The sequence below is a fragment of the Squalius cephalus genome, assembly GCF_949319135.1.
Source record: "Squalius cephalus genome assembly, chromosome: 10".
In the NCBI taxonomy this organism is placed as follows: domain Eukaryota; kingdom Metazoa; phylum Chordata; class Actinopteri; order Cypriniformes; family Leuciscidae; genus Squalius; species Squalius cephalus.
In genome coordinates, this window is record NC_137131.1 from 6,122,898 (window position 1) to 6,145,943 (window position 23,046).

Genomic DNA, 23,046 nt, shown 5'->3' on the forward strand with positions numbered 1-23,046 from the left:
AGAAATTAATAGCAAGCATCTATTTTTGTGCCAAAAATATACTATAATATATAAATATAAATATACTTTATATTGCATATGGGCTGTCCTCAGTTTTGAATCATTTACACAGCTATATTTAGTAAAAGGTTTTGTATTAAATCTGAATGGTTTTTAAATAAAATTTGACACATGATTACATGTCAAACTCACTGAATATCATTTACTCACACACACACACACACACACACACACACACACACACACACACACACACACACACACACACACACACACACACACACACACACACACACACAAAGGAAAAGGGAGAAAAACACTGAAATCAAACAAGTACTTCAGAGTGAAGGGTTAAAAATGGCTGAGCACTTGCCTCCTTGATGCTGGATAAGGAAGTCAGTCATTCAAGGCCGGCCCACTCTACCTGTTTGTTTGACGTGGAGCCGAGCCATTTTCTTTAGGGAGTGGAAAAAGCATTGAGCCTGCAGCAGGTGGGGGAGTGTAATAACCGCTGCGAGACACTTCCTGGTTTCACTAACCGGGTTCGTTTCAGCTTACAAGGTAAGTTCTGCTCTTGTTGTCATATATTAATAATGTTTATATATATATATATATATATATATAAACTACTACAATTACGCAAACAAGAGGGTGTAGGAGAACGAAAGTGAGATGAGAGAAAGAGAAAGAGATAGAAGTACAATTAGTTTCTTAAGATTCACAGCATACAGTTGTTCTCAAAATAATTTACATGATGTATATTCTACAAAATTGTGAGAATGTTAAATTATGTGAGGAAAGTCTGTGATGGATGGCATTAATAAAACTGGTTGCTCGTGATTGTTTGTTTAACTTATGCACAATTCATGTGGCTCTTTGTTGTCTTAAGTTTCATGTCAGTGCCATTTTAGATATACAGCAATTTAGAAGAAGATAAGTCATCATTATGTGTTCTAAACATACAGTATGCATTTTATTTTTTAATCCAGGACAATAAAATAAAAATGTATTGTTTGAATCAAGTGACTATAATCGACTGAATATAGTAGTAAAATACTAAGGAAGTCATAATGACTTTTTTTTCGTTCTTTTTTTTTTTACCAGAAATAACGCCTAGCAGGAAACCACATGTCAACACCACACACATACAGATAAAACACACTGAACTAGGTCATGCGCTGTATGAAAGTGTATGCCTTTATTTTTTTACCTAGACTGAATAATGCTCTGTGTATGTTTTTTTTTTCAAGGAGAAAGCAGTTGCAACAGTTATGGGTGTGTTAACTCTTCGGCTTTTGGTATGTGGCCAACTAATATTGTTTTCATTGGTTGTGAATAATATAACCAATGCACAGATGATCGGTGAGTCACAAGCTTCTCCTCTGAATGCAACAAGAAACCACACAGAGAACAATGCTTCAAATTCATCCAGCAATTCAGTGTACAATGATAGTAGTACAACTCAAAACACCTTGACAACCCAGACGACCCCTACTGGCTTCAATAGTACTTTGGGACCCATCCAAAGCAATGCAACAGTCACAGGATCAGCAGTGCAGCCAAACTCAACAGAAAATGCTCAGACAACCCAATCAGTCACATTCACAACAATCAACATCAATTCAACAGCTGGCACTTCTACAGACAACAGCACTCATAGCAACAATGAAACTGCTGCTTCAAGCACTGCAGCACCAGTGACCAAAACAACAGCGATTACTTTTCCCACTGTAACTCAAAATGGCACAACTTCTTCCAATGAATCTCAAGGTAGGTTTGAACATATTCTAGCATTAATAATGTAAGCCAAATAATGAAATATGTGTATCCTGCTTAACTATTCCTACCTCTATTTTAAAGCAGGTGGTGGCCTGAATCATTCAGAGAAATCTCTGACTATTTTATTCAGCATTCTGCTTGGTGTAATAGTTCTGGTAATTCTGATGAACTTTGTGTACAAGTACGGCAGAAGCAAAGAGAGAAGTATCCAATATACTCATCGCCGTCTCCAGAATGAAGATGCAGGTTAGGAGAATCTGTTTATGATCTTATTAGTGGTGTTTACCAATAGCCTTGATTTTTTTCATAAAAAAAAAAACAAAACCTTATGAGCTGATGACACCATAGAAATGGGTTATAGTCTGGGAAAGTTGTCAGGCAAAGTCCAACACCATGCCATCAATTTGTGCATGGGCAAGCCCATTTAATCTAGTTCATAGTAATCACAAAGAATATATACTCACAATAAAAACTATGAATAGTATTACTGTATTGTCTGTAAATTGCTTTCACAGGTGAGCCATTTGCAGTGGCAGATGACACGCTGGTCATTTCAGGAGGACTCTATGATGGCCCTCAGATTTACAACCCCACCATGACAGTGCAGAACGAGGAAGAATTCCAGACAGGCATACCTGGATTTGCTTCCAGACCTACTCAGTTCTGCTTGGAGTTTCTGAGAGAGGATCAAGACAGAGCATTTGACAACGAGACCTCCACCTTTCAGACATTTCATGCACATGACCAAGAGCCTTAAGATCTCAGCAACAAACCTCTTTTTATTCAAAAAACAAAAACAAAAAAAGTTTTTTCAGTTCACATTTTGAGATGAAAATGTTGCTTTTACTTAAAGCTTCAATGAAAAAGGCTGGTAAAAAAGGCTATTTTCAAACTACTACTTTTAAATTTTTTTTTTTTTTTTTTTACTTTGAACTAATGAAATTAGTGAACATAACAAAAAAACACAATTATAAATGTAAATACCGTACACACATATAAATGTAAATACAAAGATTTGTAACTGCAACCAACAACTGTACCAGGAACATCTTTTGATAAATATTGTAAGGTACTGTATATTAACTGAACATACTATCACGTGAAATTGTTTTGAGAGCTTAGAATAAATAATATAAATATTTCTGCTAATTCAAACACCAGTAGAAATTAAAAACAATCAAAAGCTAGTGTCTAAGGTGTGTCATGTGCACTATGTAATAAAAAAAAAAAAAAAAGGATAATCACATTTTTTATGCATACAGTTTCAAGCAAAGATTTTGTCTATAACTTTTTTCTTCTTCTTATCTGAACTGCTAACGGTGGTCCATCCAGCATCTCGCATTCTCTTCATTGCAGCCAGTTTCAGCGCTGTTCCTGGAGACTTGCACATGAAAGAGCTCTGCACCTGCACATCATTTGCACATGAAGACAGTCAAAATAAGAACATAAAGAAGACAATTTTTTAAAAAACTGGTGTAATGTGATTTTTTTTTTACCTTCTTGACCATGTCCAAACTCTCAGTGTTTGGGTCTTTTGGCTGCATAGGTTTCTTTGATTTAACAGGTCTTGGAGAGAAACTCTGCACACCAGATTAAGAAAGAATTAAGAAAGAGTAAAAAAACACAAGCCTAAGGATTTACTTGAGTTGACCACAAATAAATAAGCAGAGCACTGAAGAGTCTGTTTATAGCACAATACTAATGGTATGCGAATAGAGTGACAGTAGATACAATTTACCAGTATGTCATTGCTCTCGGAGTTGTCTGACTTTGGGTCCAGCTTCAGAATGTTTTTCTTCCAAGACCCCTTAATCTCAGGTGAGGGTGGTGTGCGGATTCTGAATGACTGAAGCAAAATGAATGAATAAATAAATAAACTGTCTGGCTGGTATAAACGCTTAAGATGAATAATAACTAGTGCAAACAATTTAGGTTGCCCCCATACCTTTATTTGAGGTGTTCGAGTTTTTTTGCTCAGGCTCCATAATGGGGTATGAAGGACTTCGTTCACTTCTCCCTTGCACCAATAATAATAAAAAAAGATTGTTAGATGTGAAGAATATGTACAAAATGCACAAAGATAATGGAAAAAAACCTACAACAGGAGTGTAAGATGTATTTCGTGATGGAGTTTCATTTTCTTCCTCATACAGTCTCTTCTTAGTGGTGCCAGCTTTTTGAGTTTTAGAGATCTTGTTTCCTCCCTTCTTTGGTTTGATTTCAGTAATCTAAAACAAGATTTACATGTTGTACTGTTCAAGTTAAATTCCCATGTATACCTATGGTATCTCAAATGACAAGGTACAATACCTGGTAAAGTGTGTCTTTTTCAAGAGATGAAACTGGTGTCCTCAAGGCCATCTTTTCTCCTTTGAGCTTTTCAAGTTGTTGTCTCAGCTCATCATTTTCCACTTGCAAGTGGGACAGCTCCAGGTCCTACATTTATAGGTTATTTGGTTTTTAGAGATTTCACATATTATACCTACTAAAGGTACAAAGTCTCGCTTCAGCAACCTTTGGTTAAATGTCTCAAACACAATGATAACTCTACAATAAATGTAATTATTAATCTTTTGGACCTAGGACTTTTGGATTAGCATCTCAGGCATTTAATGACAACTCAGTTATGCTGAGTATGATATTCAGTGCAAACAACAGAATTAAGTATTTACCAGTGATGCTTTGCTTGCGTTGACTTCAGCTTCTTTCATCCGTTTTTCACTCAGCTCTGCATCTTTTTCCTCTACCATTTTGTCATACTCATGCTGCAAAAAAAGAAAGAAAATACATTAAAATGAATGAAAAGAGGCTAAAAACTGGGGCTGCGTCCACTACTGTGGAGATGACGAGTCAGCATCATTGACTAAATCTCTGCAGCCAAAAACACAGAAAACATTACCAATAAATTATTACAATGTTTAAACAGTGTCCTTCTGTTTTTACACGACACTCATAATCATTACTTTTGCCGGTGCGCTGTGGCAAGCTTTATGAGTGCGCTTGAGTGTATTTTATATAGAAGGCTCGTTATTTTGATTTATGGCTTATTAATATAAACACGTGATTAGTCGACTAATCACCGACTAACTAGTAATGAACGACTACTAGTCGACTAGAAAAATCTTGAGTCTAGGGCAGCCTTCCTAAAAACAATTGAAAATATTGTAGAATTTTAGAGACCACTGGAAAATATTAAGAATGATAATGACCTTGTGCCTCTCCATCAAAGCAACCATGTCTGATATCTTCTGCTGGCATTTAATTTCTGTGTCATCTTTACTCTTCAGTTCCTCCATGGCTGTTTGCTTCAGTTTTTGCATCTAAAAACAAAAACAAAATACAAAACAACAATAAAACATAACCATTATTTGCATCATGTCTTGTTATTGTTTTTTTCCAGTTACTGCATTTAATGGGGGGAAAAAATCACCTCAAGGTTGAGTTGGGCCTCTGCTGTTGATTTTTCTTCAAAGTCAGAGCGAATTTTCTGAAGCTCCTCTTCCTGACGTTTCTTTAAATTATCCGAATCTTCCTTAAGTTTACTCATCTAAGAGAAATATGTAAAATACTGTAACATGACCACTGTTTTACTTCATAATTCAAATGTATGAAAAAGCAGTGTATGCAATCTAAATCCTCTAAAGAAAACTTGTCACGAATGAAATGAATTTCACCAGGGTCTTTTATTTTTCACACCCTCCCCTCTAAAGACCTGCTGAAATAAAAATGAATAAAATCCTGAATACCCTTTAAGCAAAATGGGTTGCAAATGCCGTTTCATGTATTTCATGTTTATGTACTTCATGTTGAATTCAACAAGCTTCTTATAACATTATCATTTTATAAAATAAGTGAAACCTCTTTAATACATTCCTTTTGAGCTTTTGTTTTGGTTCTAAGACAATTTTCAGTTTAAAAACATGTGTTTGAGTACAGTGCACAATACTGTACAAGTACAACACAATCTGATCTTTTACCTTTGACTCTAATGCTTTGATTTTTTTTTCTTTTATGAGAAGTTCTCTCTTTGCACCTTTGCCCTGTTGGGGTGATTAAACATGAATTGTTGTTAAACACATGAGATTACACACGTCAACAAACTAAATAATATAGTATAATAACAAGAACGCACACTCTCTCTCAACTGCTCCTGAGCATTCTTTCTCTCTTCATCCTGACCAGCAATTTTTGCAGATAAAATATTCACCTGTTCCCTGGAATATGAAATTGTACATGCAAGACAAAATAAAATGATAAATGAAACCAAATTTGCAATGTCGCAAGACAAAAAGTCTCCTCCAGTCTTACTGAAGCTGTTGCTTCTCTCTCTCAAGTCTATCTTTTTCTGTCTTTTCCCGTTCGGCATTTAAATTGCTTTCCTGTAAAAAACAAATAAACAAACAAACCATCACATGCAGCATTTGAGGTCATTCTGTAAATTTACAACATTTTAGGACAGGGCATGGGCAAAATTGTGGTTTGTGCAATACAGTCGATGCTTTCCTGTTTTCTATATGTCCTTTGTTGTCCATTCTTGTTGTTATTGTTTGTTCTAACATGATGTGATCACTGTTCTTGTCCTTGTCTCTTTGTATATAGTCTGTATATAGTGTCTTTGTATGTATTTATTAATTTGTGTGTAACACCAACCTGCCAGGGGGTCTGCAGATGGAAATTATCCTAAGGCTATAATCTGACATATTTACATTTGTGAAAATGTTCATTAATATGTATTGTCCCTTTTTTTTTTTCTTCAAATAAATAAATAAATAAATTTAGAGACTTGATTTAATTTACAAACCATTAGATGAGACTGAAGGACTTTCTCCTCTAAAGCACCACTATCAACCTGTTGTTGAATGATGTCTTTCTGCATCTGCAGGTCATTAAACTTCAACATCAGCTCCTTGTAATAATCCCTTCAAGCAAAAAACAACTTTAATAAGTTCAATAAAATACTGAACAGATCTCAATTATACAATAGAAAATGTCCAACACGCTTAATTTAATGAGATTTAAATTAACATTACATTTTTAACTAATTTTCTCATAAGAAATTTAGCCGACATCCCATTAATTACACATATCCATTTGCAAAACATTTTGATGCTAAAATAATTCAAAGATAGATTACCTCCCTTACATTACTACCCATATCAAGATTAACTGTATAGTATGTGAATCAGTATGCAATAAATTAGAGGTTTAGTTTGAGATTTGAAGATTAATGGTGTAAAACCAGACAGGTTGTGGTTGCTCTTACTTCTGTTCCTTTAAGTCCCTCTCCAATCTTTCTACCTCTTTAGATGATTTACAACAGCTCTCCAAAGCTCCTGACAATTGTTCCTCCATCTCTTTCAATTTAGCCTGGATGAAAGATGTACACATTCAATTTGAGTATCTAAAGTATTTGTCATACTTAACTCAAATAAATATACATGATGTGTAATATAGTGAAAAACTGTAACAATATGCCACAAATGCACAAAAACTGAAGAATGTCTTGACCTCTTTTAAAACAACAGCTTCTTGCAGCTCTTCATTATCATGTCTAGCTTTTGTCAGGGCCTCCATCATGTTTTTATTTTCTGTGGTGACACTCTCCACTGCATCCTGAGAGGGGTGAATGTTAGATATGAAGCACATGTAGCATTGAAATTATGGAGGATGCATTTTACTATGCCGATGAATGCTTAATGACCTTCTACTCACCTTCAAATGATTTGCCTCACTTTGTTTCTCTTCAAGTGAAGCAATAACCTGGAGCATCTGAACCTCACTAGTCTTTAATTCCTCCTTTATAGAGCAGAGTGAGTTTGACTTCTCATTCTGTTAAAGAAATACTGTGAGCTTAGTTTCATAAATGCATAAATCATAGAATAAAAATGCTTAAAAAGAGGGGGAAATACATACCAGCTCATCTCGGAGTATCTGTATTTGCTTGCTATGGTCCTCTTTCTGACCCTTGATAACTTCTGCATGAAAATAATGAAACCAATGATCTTAGAATGGTACAAAGCATGCAACTGCGCCATTATTTATTAACATTTACAAACTTAACACACCCAATTCTGCGCTTTTGACACTGAGTTTATTCCCCACTGAGGTTATCTTTGTCTCAAGGTCTTGTACCCTGTGAAAACAAAGGAATCATTTCAATATGGATTAAAATGAATTATTAAAGTTCTTGGTTTAATATTGTACTTCATTTACACCTGTGCTATAAGCTTGAAATGTCTACTTTTAAACGAACCAATTCGAATCGAAAACAAATACTCTCTGATTATTCAATCCAAATGAAAGGTGCATTTCTCTCTATAGGCGCGTGTGTGTTCACTATACTGCGGAGATGACGAGTCAGCAACGTCAACTTCATCTTTGCAGTCAACACAGTCTCAGAAAACACTATTTTATTAATAAACAATTAAAATGTCTCTTGCTATTTTTTCCCCGACACATTCATAATCATCAGGCTACTTTTGCCAGTGCTTTAAGGAAAGCTTGAGCGCGAGCCACATATTCGGCCCCCCAGTGGCTTATTTGAGTCTTTGAGTATGTAAAAAAAAAAAAAAGTCAACAAACCAAAGTTTTTTTTAGGTAATCTGTAAAGTAATATTGTTAAACCAGATTTCATAAAATTGGTATGGAAGAAAAGTATCGTTCAGGACCTGGTATTGAAGTCAAGGTATCGGTATTGAAAATCTTTGAATGATATCCATCCCTAATTATGCTAGATCTTGAACTTATATACTATGAAGTACCTCTGTATCTCAGATGTTAGTGAGGACTGCAAAGAATTCACTGTCAGCTGCATCTCTGCAAGTTGGTTTGACTGTAGCTCTTTGATGTTGTTTAGTTCCTCTAGTTCAGTGTCTTTCTTTTGAAGAACTTTCTCATGGTTTTCCTTGCTTAGCTCCAGTTTGTCAGTTAAGGCTCTCTGGTTTTCCTTGGGAAAGAAATACAATACAATACAATATAAAACACTGCAAAACAATAACATGAATTATTTTAACCTTTATGCACTACCTACCTTTACAAGTAAGTCCAAAACAATTGTATTAAGAGTAAGACCTTGTTCAAGGACAAACCTCAATCTCCCATTTGAGTTGCTCCGTCACCCTGAGTTTTTCCTCAAGCACCTCCCGATCCTGTGTAACATTCTCTAGTAATTTCTGATGTTTCCCTAAAAACAATATGAGTGAACATACATGGCTTGTGGAAAAATTAAGGAAAGACTTATGCAATATGTCCTGCATTCTTACTTGCAGACTCCTCTAGCAGACTGCAGCTTTGCTTTGCCTCTTGTAATTTAACTGAAAAATCTTTGAGATTGTTTTCTTTTTCTTGGAGTTTTTCTTGAAGCATGGCAACCTCAACAAGTCAAAGCAAGGAACACAACATAGATATGCGTTTTAGTCACAACATGAACACAAAGACAGGTGAGTGTTACAGTATGCATAAAAGATCACTCAAAATAAAGACTAACCTCCTTCTCCTTCACATGGCATTCACTCTGGAACTTCACTTTAAGATCCTCAAACTGTGCAAGGCATTCTCTTACTGTAGGATGTGTTAACAAAACAATGTTTAAATGTTTCATTTTGTTGTGTCAAATACAGTACATGCTTAAAATGAATTTACTTAGAGTTTTAAAATAATTAGACAAATGATTTAAAAATGAGCACATGTCAACATTTCCTGCTGATCAGCCTCTGCCTGCTTTCGAAGACTTTCAAATGCTGCCACCATCCTCTGCAAATGAACAAATTACAGTGTCGTGAAAAGGATTGTCCCAATCTAGGGTTGGACATATTCCCCACGCTTCACCAGCACTAGATAAATAAGTAAATAATACACTCATTATATAGTTACCTGAATATTCTCACTGTTCTGTATAAACAGATCATGAGTTTCTTCCCGTTCAGCCTCAACTATTTCAGGCAAAATGAAAAACACATTATTGTTCTCTAATAATTGGTAATGAATTAATACATTATGTTATGCTATATGACATATATTAACATGCTCTCACACTTACACAGATTCATTTTCTCAGCAGATCTCTCAAATGTGTCCTTTAGTATGTTACACAAATTTCTGGTAGCATTACTTCTGCATGATAAAAATATAATATAATATGATATAATATTATTATTATATAATATAATATAGTACTGTATGTACTTATTTAAATATTACCCATGATGTACATACTTATTTCTAAGGTCTTCATTCTCATTGAGTTGATCCTCTAATTTCATGCTCAGAGTTTCATTTGCAAACTGCAACAGACATAATTTATAATTCTGTCTTTAGTAAAGCAGACAGAAAATAAAAATGAAGTAAAACAAATGTACTACCCAAAAATTATTTACCTGAAGCTCTTGAATGGCTTTGCGCTGCGTGTCAATGGTTTTTCTGTTCTCCTGAAGCTTCCTGTCTTTTTGTGAATTCTCAGAATCTACTCTGAACTTCCACATTTTAATTTTCTCAGCTTCATCCAGCAATCTGGAGTACAGCTGGCTGGATCTTAAGGATGTCTATAATGCAAAAGCACCATAGTAATTAAACTGCTTAGATTTATTTTCATTATGCATTTTACGGAATTCATAACATGGACCTCACTATATAGTATTCAAATATATGAATGATTAATCTTTTAAGCAATAAACTAAAATACAAAATGAAATGAGCATTCGATCTGACCTCCTCCTTTTCCATTGGCATGACTGCAACCTTCTTCATACCCTCTTTAATCACAAAGTATTAGGTTTAATGAACATGTTGCTTTTAAGACTGGAATTGACACTACATTAAAACCTTTTATTAAAAGGTTAATAAAATTAAAACCTACTAAAAACATTTTATTCATAAATATTAACGTGACGTTACACCTCTACATTTTAGACTTTATAAATGTTACCTGGTCTGGATGCCTTCGTAGGAAGCACCATTTTGGATGGTAATGGAAGGCTTGTCTCCATATCTGAACACTTGTAACTCTACAAACAAAATACATGTAGCCTATCATTCTAATTCATTCAAAGTTCACACAGCAGTTTTAGCAGGCAGCCACAGGTCAAATAGCAACATTGTAGCACAAACAGAGAATTTACAAGTTTGCCAACCTGATCCGAAGGAGAAAAAACAGAGTTTTCTTCAAACAAGCCTGTTTCCTGAGGCTTCACTGCATACACTTGATTCAAATGAGCTCTTGGGGGCACCAACAGTTTGAAGTTGAATGGTTTTTGCATTCTGTGGAGTCAAACGAAATAGCACTTAAAAAATCATCAGGACTTTACACCGAATAGTTTTATTGTTCAGGGCTTTTCCCTTTTGAGATAACATTAACTGTTACTGGCTAACGTTAACGTTAGCTGAGAAAGTCGAAAATGTTGAGACAGTTAACGTGAACGGTAGGCTGTAAGTTCTTCCTTACAAATGATCAAAATCGTCACATTTTCGTTACTCCTCCACTTTTATAAACTATGTTTACGTAATTAAACGTAATTTTAAAACATTTTTACCTTCAAACAATTCACACGAGCTCCTTCTGAACTGTTTTTATGATTGATACGACTCCGTTAACCAACGGTTTTTCCCTGACGTCAGTTGTTTGACTCGCGTGACGCCGATTTTGAAATGGTTTGCGCGCCGCGGTTCCAGCCACGCGCTACATTCACTTTATGCAACAGCAGTAGCAACTGAAATGAACACGGTTGCCCCATATTAGTCATAACTTCCAAAATATTACTAATTATTACAAAACCTTTTTAACAGTTTTAACCTTGATGGCATGCTTCAAAGGTATTTCGGAAGCTTTCAAATACTTGAAACATTTCGGCGCCTCAGAGACCCAAGGTAACATAAAACAAACGCATTGCATTCTCTCACATGCTGACATTTTCTGATTGGTGTAGAGATAAACTTCTGCCAGTTGTTTATTTCTTCTTTTATTGTATATGTATTTATTTATTATTATTTCCAAAAGCACAACTGAACATTTTATTTTGGATAGCTCCTGTCACATTTATGAAAGGTGCATCCAACAAAGGGTAACATCAAATGGGCTTTGACTTAAGGTCTGATATGCATTTTGCAAAAGAAGTCATCGAGAAAAATAAGATTTACATCATTGTAAATCTCAACAGAACACAGGAGTTAACACCCAGCACTTGAAAGGTGATATGAAACAATACAATTTTTATTTAAATGAAAATCATTACATAGTTTACAAAAAGTAAACAATCTTTCATCACTACATTGCTAGGCTATGCACATACACATAAGAATACACAAAATAACAGACATTGGCAAGTGTGCATGGATACTGACAAAAATGAAAATATTTACCAAGTTATGTTTCATTTGTGCATATATTTAACAACATACACTATTTGTATATCTACTGCTTTTTTTATTACTCCAGTGTCTTTTTTGTTAGAAGGCAACATTTTTAAACTCAAGTTAAATTCTAAAAATAAAATTAAAAAATATAATTTGCATTACTGTGCAGTGTGCACTCATGCAAGGCACTTAAATGTTTGCATCACTGACTCAGTCGCCTGAATAGGCCAAGGATGGATATCTGTAACTAAATCTTCAATGTGGAGAGTGTATAAATGTAAGGATCACCCAGAATAACACCAATCAGCCAGTGTCACACACCATCCTCTGCAGTATTCTTATTGGGTACTTTCAGTGCATCTTTAACTTCTTTGCCAGGTTCCTCCTGCAGTTTGGCTCTTTTGGATTCCTCTTTGGCCTCTCTATGAAGCAGCCTGTAGTTGATGCCCATTCCGATGAACAGAAACAAACTGCCAACCAGCAGGATAAATCCACAGGCCATGTAAGTATACTTGTAGTCATGGTAGATGTCGTTGAACTTACCTGTGAGCGTAGACATAAAAAAAAAAAAAGGTCAGTGATCCAAGTGGGATCCATCAACCCATTATCAACAAAATGTGATAAAAATTTAGGTAATACTTCTTTTTTTTTTTTTTTAAATAAACACCAGGATTTCAGGTTAATATTAACCTGAATGTATTAGGGAAAATGAATTTCTTAGGTCATTTGACTGTTAATTTCTTAGTAAAAAAACAAAACAAAAATATTTTAACTACCCTTTGCCTTCACTGATTCATTTTAAAGCGTACCTATGCAATTTTAAAGGTTCCTAATTTTGTTTTGTTTAAGGTTGTACATGCATTCACGGTAGAAAAAAAAAGCACTTTAGTTTTCTCATACATTGCAATGTCTGAAATGGTTCGATCAAGGATTCGGTCTCTATAAACAACCCAAACATGGAGGCTGGAATTACTGAAGATTTGTTTCAGAATCGGATTCAGTTCAGAATCGGTTCTTTCTTGTGTCATTCACTTCGATGTTTTAAAACTTTGCAGACCTTTTACATTCACAAACAGCTATATTACACACTACATGAAAGGTATTATCCGAAAAAAGCATAAAAGGGGCACTTTAAATGCTTCTGCTGTGTATAAATACAAATACAATATGTAGTCTCTCAATTAATATGAGGTCATAAAACATGCATGTATGATAAAGTATGAGACGTAAACACACTCCATACTCACCTAGTAAAGGAGGCCCCAGTAACACTGGCCCACATTCCACAATCGTCACCAGTCCTACAGCACTGGAGAAACGTTGAGCCCCTACGAGATCCATGAGAGTCTCAAACAGCACTGAGCTCAGCCAGCCATAGGCAAACCCAAAGAAGATAGAGTAAATCACAAACCCTAAGTAGTCTGTGGACAGAGGGGCAAGCAGGTGGCACACACCATTAAGGAAAATAGCTGCGGCGAAGAAGTACTGCACTCTTGGTCTCACCCATTTCAGGTTGGCGACCATTCCCATTGAAGGCCGTGCAACCATATCTACAAAGGCCAGGACAGAGAGCAGAAAAGCTGCCTTCTCCTTGGGAATTTCTTTACTCTTGGCGTAATTACTGAGGTACACAAGAGGAGTGAAGAGGCCGAAGAACATGACCACATTACCCAATAGGTAAAGCAAGAAGCCACGATGCTTGAAGAGTGTCAGATCGATAAAGCCATTGATGATCTCTATCATGGTCTTTTGCTCTCTAGCTCTGTTGTTATTGTTAGCAGCCTTAACAGCAGGTTGGGGTTTTGGCCCAATGGGCCTCATCAGTGATCCAGCTACACAACAATTGAGCAAAAGTCCACCCAGAATCAAGAAACTCCCTCTCCAGCCGAAACGTTCAAAGAACCAAGTGTTTAAAGGAGCCAGAGTACACAAGAAGACTGGGCTACCAGCCATAGCGATACCATTAGCTATCGGGCGTCTTATGTAGAAATATTTTCCAATCATTGTGAGAGCTGGGTTGAGATTGAATGCCAGTCCCAGACCTGGAAAACATCATAACAAACAGTTAAAAAAGAAAACTGGTCCCCAGGGTGATATTAAAATGTGTCACAAGAGTGTAGCATCAACAGGAGTGCTACTACAAATTGCATGACAAGTGCAACGATTTATGTTTAAAAGATCCCACTTTATATTAGGTGTCTTTAACTAATATTTCAGTCCTACATTTAAACTAATAATTTGATACAATACACTTATTGTGTACATACATGTTTTTACATTGTACTTGTATTTAAAAAAAATACCTGCATATAATTACAGCTGCCTAACCACACCACCAAACCTGTCCCTAACCTTTGCCATATCCTACCTCAATATAGCAGCAAAAGTGTATTGCGATACAATATGAATACAATACGTACATTTTACTTGTTTTTTTTTTTTTTAAATGTAACTATAGTAGTTAAGGACACCTAATATAACATTTGACCATTTAAAAAAAATAAATAATTGATTTTATTTATACCTCCTAAAACACCGACACAGAAGTACAAGCCCTCAATAGTATTGCAGAAAGAGGCAGCGATGAGCCCTGCTCCTGAGAGACAGCCTCCTAAAATCATAACGATCCGACTTCCATACTTATTGACCAGGATACTGCTGACAGGACCTGGGAACAAAAATTGGAAATACAAGCTGTCAGATTCTGCACACACACGCACACAAAAATAAATAAATAAATATAAAATAAAAACAAAAACATGATTGCACATAATATATCTATATTTAATTTTACGCATAACGTATATATATATATATATATATATATATATATATATATATATATATATACAGTACTGTGCAAAAGTCTTAGGCATGTTAATATCCCCCCTTGGTTACCAAGAAGATAACGGGGCTGTTGAAACGTATGCTTGAGAATAAGTATTAGATATGTGGTAAAGAAAAATCAAGCTACAAACTAAAAAAGAACAATGGTTCAAGAAACAGCCAATTCCAAGTTATCAGTAAACTCAACAAGAGAGAGAGAAAATGTAACCCAGGATTTGATTTTATCCATTGGGATTTGATGGTATTGAAAAAAAAAAAGATGGCTTGGCCTATCAAAGGAATGATGTTTTAGAATATAGGAGCAAGTTATTACATTATGATGAAAGATTACAAAGATGTACATCTATTTTCTTTTAAGCACAGATTAACTGTTCACAATAACATCAGCAATGTATATTCAAAATTAAAAAGGATAAATAAATATTTAGATTTCATGGTGAAAGTTGATAGTCTCCGTTCAGACCACTAGAGGGCATTGCAGCTCTGTGGGGAAGAACAATAGAATTTGACATTGCATATTACTGCAGTAATCATCAAACTGCAGATTTTGCTGTTTCTCACCATCATCCAGCTAACTGAGGAAAAGATGTTACCTGTGAAATGCAGTGGCTGGAAGACATGCTCTACTAAATCATAATTCAGATATGTTTCACTCCAGTGGCAAACTTTAGCCCTAACAAACCAAAGTGTTCTGATATACTCCCCTGCAGTAGCAAACACAGTGATTACAAAATTATTTGCAGTTACGTGAGTGTTTTAAGCATTTCATGTACAGAGTCCAAATCCTATCATGAATGTAGGAAGGAAGCCTGTTAATCATGTAAAAACCGGGGAGCGATGGCGAGCGCCTGCACGTCTTCAGCCTCCCAGTACAATAGACTGCCTTGTTTGCCTCTCTAATCCACCTCATACAGTGGAGGAGCGAGTCACTGTGAGCGAACATGTACGAAAGAAAACATTTACACACTTATAAATACGGAAATTCATTAGTGTCAGGTTACATCCCTGGTTTACCCCACAACAACTAGTAATACCAGTACTTTAACCAGATTTGAACATTCCTGCTCTATAAGAAATATGAGAGAAGTAGGCTATATACATGTAGGGCTGCACTATTTGGGGGGAAAATATAACTGCGATTCTCTGATAAAAATTGCAGTTGCAATTTGAATAAACAAATGCAATGTTTGCTGTGCTTGTTCGTAGGGCTGTATAATTTGGCCAAAATGTGAAAACCAGGGAGTGATGGCAAGCGCTAATCCAAATGTGTTGTGATACTCCCCTGCAGTAGCAAACACAGTGATCCCAAAGGTATTAGTAGCTACGTGCGTGTTTTAAGTCTTCCATGTACAGAAGCCAAATCCTATCATGAATGTAGGAAGGAAGACTCCTAACCATGTGAAAACCGGGGAGTGATTGTTAAAGCCTGCACGTCTTCAGCCTTCCAGTACAATAGACTGACTTGCTTTTTTTGATAAAATTGCGTTTGCAATTTAAATAAAAAAATTCTGTTTGCTGTGCTTGTTCGTAGGGCTGTATAATTTGGCCAAAAAGTTGTGATTATATATCATATGGTTATAATAATAATTATAATTTTTTAAACGTTATACCATCAAACCTGTATTTTGACAGGTAACCCCAGGGAGCCCTTAAGCTTCTCTTTAGTTGATAAGCGCTTCTCATTACAAGTATGGAAAGATGGCTGGCACATATTGCTTCCAAAAGGCATGTTATAAGCAACCCAAACTCACAGCAGATGCAGAAATCGAGTTTGTGTGGAACAGCATTTACTGCAAACCAAGCAACTCTGAAAAGCACTTGCAGATAATGAGCTGCTCGTGTGTAAAAGAACACAGTGCTACGCTTCACTCTGAAACACGCATCGCATATATTTGTTTCCAAATTGCAGCCTTTTGAGATTTGATAATAATTGCACTAAGCCATACCATGATAATCATTAATTGTGCAGTCCTAGATAAATGTGAATGAACACTCCTCACAAATGAGCTTGAATACTTGCAAAAGACCAGCACAATACAGCAACATTGTTTCAAGCAAAGCAATGGTGTGAGTCTAGGGCAGGGCTATCTATTTGACCAACCAATGGCAGACAAGTGGAGTCTTCAGGAAACCTGTATGAAAAAAGTCATTATTTTGCGAAACAGCACAGTTTAGCATGAACTATCTCAGGGTAATTTGTAGCATTACTACATTCTGTGCACTTTCTTTTGTGCAGATTTGGTATTAAAACCACAGTACATCAAATTAATTTATATTAACATGACTTTACATGTGGTACAGATAGAGTGATTTTAAATTAGAATATAAGCCCTTGGGTGACATTAAATAAAAACCCACTCCTGACATATCAGATCAGTCTGCATTTGTGTAAATATCCTCATATCTGGACCCCTCTATCGCTCCAGGCGAACTACCTCTGGGCTGCCTGGGTCATGACAACAAGCTTAAATGCACTAGAGGTCTATGTAGGAAGATGTCTTGGCCTAGAATGCCAAAACAACATCCTTGGAAAAGAAACAAACACCTTCTGACAGTATTTAGCTTAGAGGGCATTCAGACTTCTTTGCAAACGGTGGGTGAGACAGTGGATGAATTCATAAAGAGGCAGAGGGGGCATCAGAAAACAGATAGAAAGGGTAATGACAGCAAAAAGGGGACCACAACACATGTCAGTCATGGACAGCATAAAACTAGATGCTAAAACAATGCCATTCTGATTTATTTGCGAGCATGTGAACTATTAGGAATATGGAATATTGCTACACAGACTTCTGATGTGCATAACTCAGCATAAAATATTCACACAGTTATGTCTTGCCTGCAAATATGTTAGTACAAACCATAGCACTACATGTAGCAATTCTGTACATCATTGTGTTCAGAACAAAACGCTTGGATTTTTTCATGAGTGCTTGTTCTTTGATCATCTGGGTCATGTGCTCTGTATTGCCCCCAGTTGGGAATTAGCTCACTTGGGCCAGAAGGGGCAGCGTAGGAGTATGAGGTCAAATGTAAAGTCATGTGCTTCCCCATGCCACGAGTTCTCATGGCCATAATGTCAACCCCACTGACATAAACTGAAAGGTCTGTGTTTCAAAAACGCATCCAGATCGACCACCTTATTCTTTGTCAAGACAAATGTGAGGGCAAAAGCTCAAGTTTGACGGAAGTATGTGGGACAATGACATATACAGATTGAGTGTCCACAATAATAAAAAAAAAAGGAAAAATCTTTTCAAAGAAAGAAAAATCCCATTGTACAATCAGAACTAACAATAATAATAATAAAAAAATGATGATGATCTCAAGCCCCACCTGCGATGATCTGAATTATTATCATTAATATTATTAGTCTACTTTTATTATTAAATTAATATTACAATTTATTTGCCCCGCATTCATTTCATAGTGCATCACCGCATAACTGATGCTCTGCGATGATAATATGCTAGATTAGCTTACTCCTAATCAAAAACAACTTTTAGGTTTGAGACTTCTTCACCAGCATAACTATAGCGCAAAGTTTGCATATTGCTTGTGTGATATTCACTGGTTCGCCTTCGTTATTTAAAACGGAAATATTTCCAATATTGTGACATTTCTCTTTATCAACAACTGCTTGCAAAATGATGCTTTACATTACTTCACTGTATGCTTGCACTGAATGGAAAAGAAGAGTATTAACATTCTTCAAAACATCTTGACATCTTGTTTGTGTTCCACAGAGAACAGAGAGTTGCACAGGTTTGGAACGACACGAGGATAAGGGAAAAAAAATGAAAAATAGTATTTATTTTTGCCTCTTTTAAAGGATGTGTGAAAGCATGCACGCAAGCCATACTGATAGTATAATTGGCTTTTGCAATAAAACTAGACTTATAACTAAAAAGTAGCACCATACTGTCAGAAACATTCAAACCTTTTTTTCATATTATCTGTAATGGTTGATATTTTTTAAACTCATTTTTGATCTGCTCTGACTAGTAGCGTGAGAAGGAGAAGGTACAATTTAGCCTGCCTATGTGAGTGTGCTGACATCATTTGGTGGTGCTCCACTTCCTGAGACAAGTTTGCTATTGACGCTAGTCATCACAAGTCTGTGTGACTCCTGAGTTAGGCGTCTCATCTCCTCATCTCTCTCCAAGGAAAACATCTGACACTTGCAGAATAAAGAGCTGACTGAGAAGAAAGACTCCAGAGGGAGATAGAGTTGCCCATTCAGAGCTCAATCTCTCAGCAAAGAAGCCGGTGGCTGATGTCTAAGCCTTGTCTAGCATGCCTCTCGTTTCTACATTCAAATGAATAAGGTTCTTTCACTCACACAATATCCATTGATAAACTGTGCCTTCATTACCTGTGCCATGATCTCACCACTGGCTTGAATGGACAACAAAACAACATTATTTAAAAGTGACTCATGGACAGAATTACTGTATTAAGCAACTCGGATTTAAATCAGTGCAAACGTCTAGTACGAAATTAAACCATTATGAATTCACAAACAACTTTTTTTATGATATATAGAGTGTTTGAGTGGAAGACACCGCTTACCTCCTCCATACATGACAGCAAGCATGATGGAAGAGATCCAGGACACTTGACTGCTATTGACATCAAAGATCACTTCAATTTCCTTGAAGAACACAGTGATGGACTTTGGGAAGGCGTAGGAGAAACCAATAGAAATGAAGGCGCCAACCACCACGGCCCAACCCCAGCCCCCCTCAGGAGGGGTGTAGCCCACAGGACCTCCAACAGCAGGTGCCATAGCTCCAGGTGTTTACAAAGCTCTCTCTCTCTCTAAAGAAATAAAGAAAATGGTCAGTGAAAAAGAGTTCAAGGTCAAACAATTAGGTCATTAAAACAAATGTTTTCATAATGAGCCTTAGAAACATGGATTTTGACATCATATTTGAATTGCATTTTAAATAACTAAATAAAACTAAGTTTGGGGTCAAGATTTTTTTATATTTTTGAAAGAAGTGTCTTATGCTCATTAAGGCAGCATTTATTTGATCAAAAATACAGTAAAAACAGTAATATTGAGAATTATCATTACAATTTAAAATAACTTTTTTCTTTTCTTTTTCTAAAATAACTATTGTTTTCTATTTTAATATGCTTTCAAATGCAATATATTCCTGTGATGGCAAAGCTGAATGTTCTGCATCATTACTCCAGTCTTCAGTGTCACATGATCCTTCAAATATCATTCTAATATGCTGATTTGAGGCTCAAGAAACATTTCTTATTACTATCAATACTGAAAACAGTTGCGCTGCTTAATATTTTTGTGGAAACAATGATACATTTGCTGAATATATGTTGAATACAAATGCTGAGAAAAAAGAAAAAGAAAAAAAAAACATACTGACTCCAAACTTTTGAACAATATACATTCAACTGCATACATAAAAACTCCTATAATATTAATGGTGTTTTTAGTGTATTGCTATGGGTTTTCTGGTCTCTATATGGCTCAGATCGCTCATTCAAAGTAATTCTATAGGATTTTCTCATCCATTTATCTAGAAGGCGAGAAACGTGAGTCTTAAGTCAGAAAACCTCCTCAACCGCATCATTTGAGGTATCATTCATGTTTGAGGCACAAGCGCTGTGGTATGAGTTACGTGCTGAAGTTAAACACCTTAGGTTGGGTGTTCAAATCCCTAACACTGAGTATGAGTAATAGTAATAGTGATGCTATAGCACCTCTAATACTTCGATTCATGGGCAGGAAATACAACATTTTCTGCACAACGAGTCCTCTAAAGGTAAACCTAAAACTTCAAAGCATCACACATCAATAAACATGAATCACACCTAAAAGCTTCAAGAAATCATTGTGCATACATGTGGCAGAAAACCGTTCAAAGGAAGCGTAGATGGTACATAAAGACTCGTGGTGACTTTACATATTAAAGCCTCACAGCCGACCTGAGTGCAACGAGTATTTGTAAAGCCACAGCAGGAGGCTTTTAAAGTGAACATTCCCTCCAAAATGGAAATGTGACTTACATTATTTAAGGAGGATCAGAGGTTTATGTCGGAGAGAGGCATCATATACCAATATCAGGTTGTTTCCCCCATTGGAATTTAAGCCTCTACATGTGCTCTTGTATTTGTTTTGCTAGCCCAGACAACATGATCTTGAGGCATCAGGGCACCCTGCCATTAGCTGCTACTAGACAGTTTTTTTAATAACGACTTTCTCATTAAAACAACAATGTGCAGTCATTATCACAAAACAAACCCAGACAAGACAATTGGGACCCCAATGCAAAGTGGGTCTTGCATCACCCTGAAGAGGTTTATTTTGTGATAATGACTGGCTGGCTGTACGTTCTCCTCCATATTACATGGCTACTTACCAAACAAATGAACATGAAATTATACTACCTTTCAAGTATGGGATCGGTAAGATTTTTGTAATGTTTTTGAAAGTCTCCTAGGCCCTGTTTACACCTGGTATTAAGATGTCACTTCTGTCCTCTTTCAACCACTTCTGTCCTGATTTCTTCGAGGGGAGGGTCTATGGGTGGGTAAATGTATGTTTTTTCCCCCCAGATCTTTTGATCTAATGGACAAAATAAACTCGTACAATTTACATATGAACGCACCCGAAGACAACTGAAAAACACAGAGCAGCAGCTTTTGTTTCTGCTCTGACAGGTGCAAGACCACGCCGAATGCTGTGAGTGCGTTAGAAATCAGGAATGGTGAGAGGGCATTGCTTGGTACCTTTTCATCTTCAAACCAAACTTCAATCAATCAATCAAAACTTTATTTATAGAGCACTTTAAAATCCAAAGTGGACACAAAGTGCTGTACAGTAAAAATAAATGAATACATAAAAACCCTAAATACAAAGTATTTTTTACAAACTTGAGTCAACAGCCGACAAAGTTTAAATCTTGTTAAATCAAAATCAAAGTTTGTCTGGCTAGCGTGCTTCCCATTATGTTTACACATTAGGTCAGTAGGCGGAGAGTAGGCGTCTTTTGTGGCTGTTCGAACGCATTTGACCACATGAGCATTTACACTACGAAAGCAATCCGATCTAATGCGTTTTTGACTTCCTCAAAACGTTTTAGACCCCGTTTACACCTTTATTTAGCGTCGTCCACTTGTGATCAGATCGACCAAAATGCATCTTAGTACCAGGTGTAAACATGTTTTATTTGACAAAAAAATGCAGTAAAACAGTAATATTGTGAAATATTGTTACGAATTAAACAGTTTTGTATTGTGATATATTTCAAAATATAGTTTATTACATATACAAATATATTTGCCTGCAGAATGACTGACCAATCAGAATCTAGTATTCCAGAGTGGCGTATAGTAATTTTTAAGGTGTGTCAAACAGCATCAAATGTGGCAGAATTATCTGAATTCATACAAGCACTCTTAACATCTCGCCATTTATACAATTTGGTATTAAATTCTTACAAGATGTATTTGGATTTAGCCATTATTACATCACTGGGCTGTTCACTTTGAATTTGGACCATCTGACAGTTTGATCATGTTGGCAGAGCATATCGCTCTTTTCAGCTGAAGTGCTGTATGGTTTAAAAAGAAGTGAGAATGAAATGAATCACTTTACAGGTAAAACGGGTCCTTGACACACCGTCAGGCTAGACATTTTAGCGCATTCAAGCTTAGAATCACACATTCCACACAAAAGTGCTCCTACCTTTCTGGCACAGTCTATAAATTCTCTGCATAAAATAGTCCAAAGTACTCTTCTATTCCACTGTGACGGCAAGCAGCATTTTAAGGGACCACACTGGGTCAAGGCAAGTCTCTAGTTTCTGTGAATAATCCAGAGGAAAAACACAGTGGTTGAAAATGAACTGCTGAAAGTTCTATAGGCCTATGATATGGTCAGCCTTGTGAAACTGTGTCTAACTGAGTTCAAACCTGCTCTTATTGGCCCCCAATGTCTACAGAAAACTCAAAATAGATTTCTATTGGTTCCTTGATGTCTGCCACCATGCCCACTTGTGTCCCTGCTCTCCTCCTCCTTGTTCTTTGTTTAAAGCCATT

General features: G+C 36.2%; 3 protein-coding genes across 9 annotated transcripts in view; 1 reads left to right on the forward strand and 2 right to left on the reverse strand.

Annotated features, from left to right (window-relative positions):
• Window positions 1-459: 459 nt before the first annotated feature.
• On the forward strand, window positions 460-3,238 carry LOC307165904 (uncharacterized protein). Of its 2 annotated transcripts, none has more exons than XM_079883975.1 (4): window positions 460-561; window positions 1,251-1,770; window positions 1,861-2,025; window positions 2,295-3,238. In XM_079883975.1, the coding sequence occupies exons 2-4, from the start codon at window positions 1,272-1,274 to the stop codon at window positions 2,534-2,536; spliced, it is 906 nt and encodes a 301-aa protein (XP_079740101.1). In that variant the 5' UTR covers window positions 460-561; window positions 1,251-1,271; the 3' UTR covers window positions 2,537-3,238. The 2 variants fall into 2 exon arrangements, with proteins under 2 accessions (XP_079740101.1, XP_079740102.1); XM_079883976.1 differs by having other exon boundaries at window positions 461-561; window positions 1,864-2,025.
• sycp1 (synaptonemal complex protein 1) lies at window positions 3,010-11,448 on the reverse strand. Its single transcript, XM_079883957.1, has 31 exons — window positions 11,307-11,448; window positions 10,908-11,034; window positions 10,703-10,781; window positions 10,486-10,529; window positions 10,155-10,319; window positions 9,994-10,061; window positions 9,818-9,891; window positions 9,652-9,710; window positions 9,465-9,531; window positions 9,266-9,339; window positions 9,042-9,150; window positions 8,868-8,962; window positions 8,541-8,725; window positions 7,845-7,912; window positions 7,693-7,754; window positions 7,492-7,608; window positions 7,288-7,392; window positions 7,043-7,146; window positions 6,581-6,698; window positions 6,088-6,158; window positions 5,912-5,993; window positions 5,757-5,819; window positions 5,210-5,326; window positions 4,989-5,099; window positions 4,452-4,544; window positions 4,090-4,215; window positions 3,879-4,007; window positions 3,725-3,796; window positions 3,518-3,625; window positions 3,276-3,359; window positions 3,010-3,184 (listed from the first exon to the last, which is right to left on the reverse strand). The coding sequence occupies exons 2-31, from the start codon at window positions 11,031-11,033 to the stop codon at window positions 3,044-3,046; spliced, it is 2,916 nt and encodes a 971-aa protein (XP_079740083.1). The 5' UTR covers window position 11,034; window positions 11,307-11,448; the 3' UTR covers window positions 3,010-3,043.
• Window positions 11,449-11,763: 315 nt separating this feature from the next.
• The window catches only part of slc16a1a (solute carrier family 16 member 1a), a 35,338-nt gene continuing 24,055 nt past the window's right edge, over window positions 11,764-23,046 (reverse strand). For 4 of the 6 annotated variants that reach the window (XM_079883968.1, XM_079883967.1, XM_079883965.1 and 1 more), the window contains 4 exons: window positions 19,546-19,794; window positions 14,651-14,794; window positions 13,374-14,168; window positions 11,764-12,669 (listed from right to left, as the gene is read on the reverse strand). In XM_079883968.1, coding sequence (XP_079740094.1) covers window positions 12,440-12,669; window positions 13,374-14,168; window positions 14,651-14,794; window positions 19,546-19,762 — 1,386 coding nt within the window. In that variant the 5' untranslated portion in view covers window positions 19,763-19,794 and the 3' untranslated portion in view covers window positions 11,764-12,439. Of the gene's footprint in view, window positions 12,670-13,373; window positions 14,169-14,650; window positions 14,795-19,545; window positions 19,795-22,693; window positions 22,879-22,920; window positions 22,948-23,046 lie in introns of those variants that run through there. The other 2 variants (XM_079883970.1, XM_079883969.1) reach the window with 2 other exon arrangements.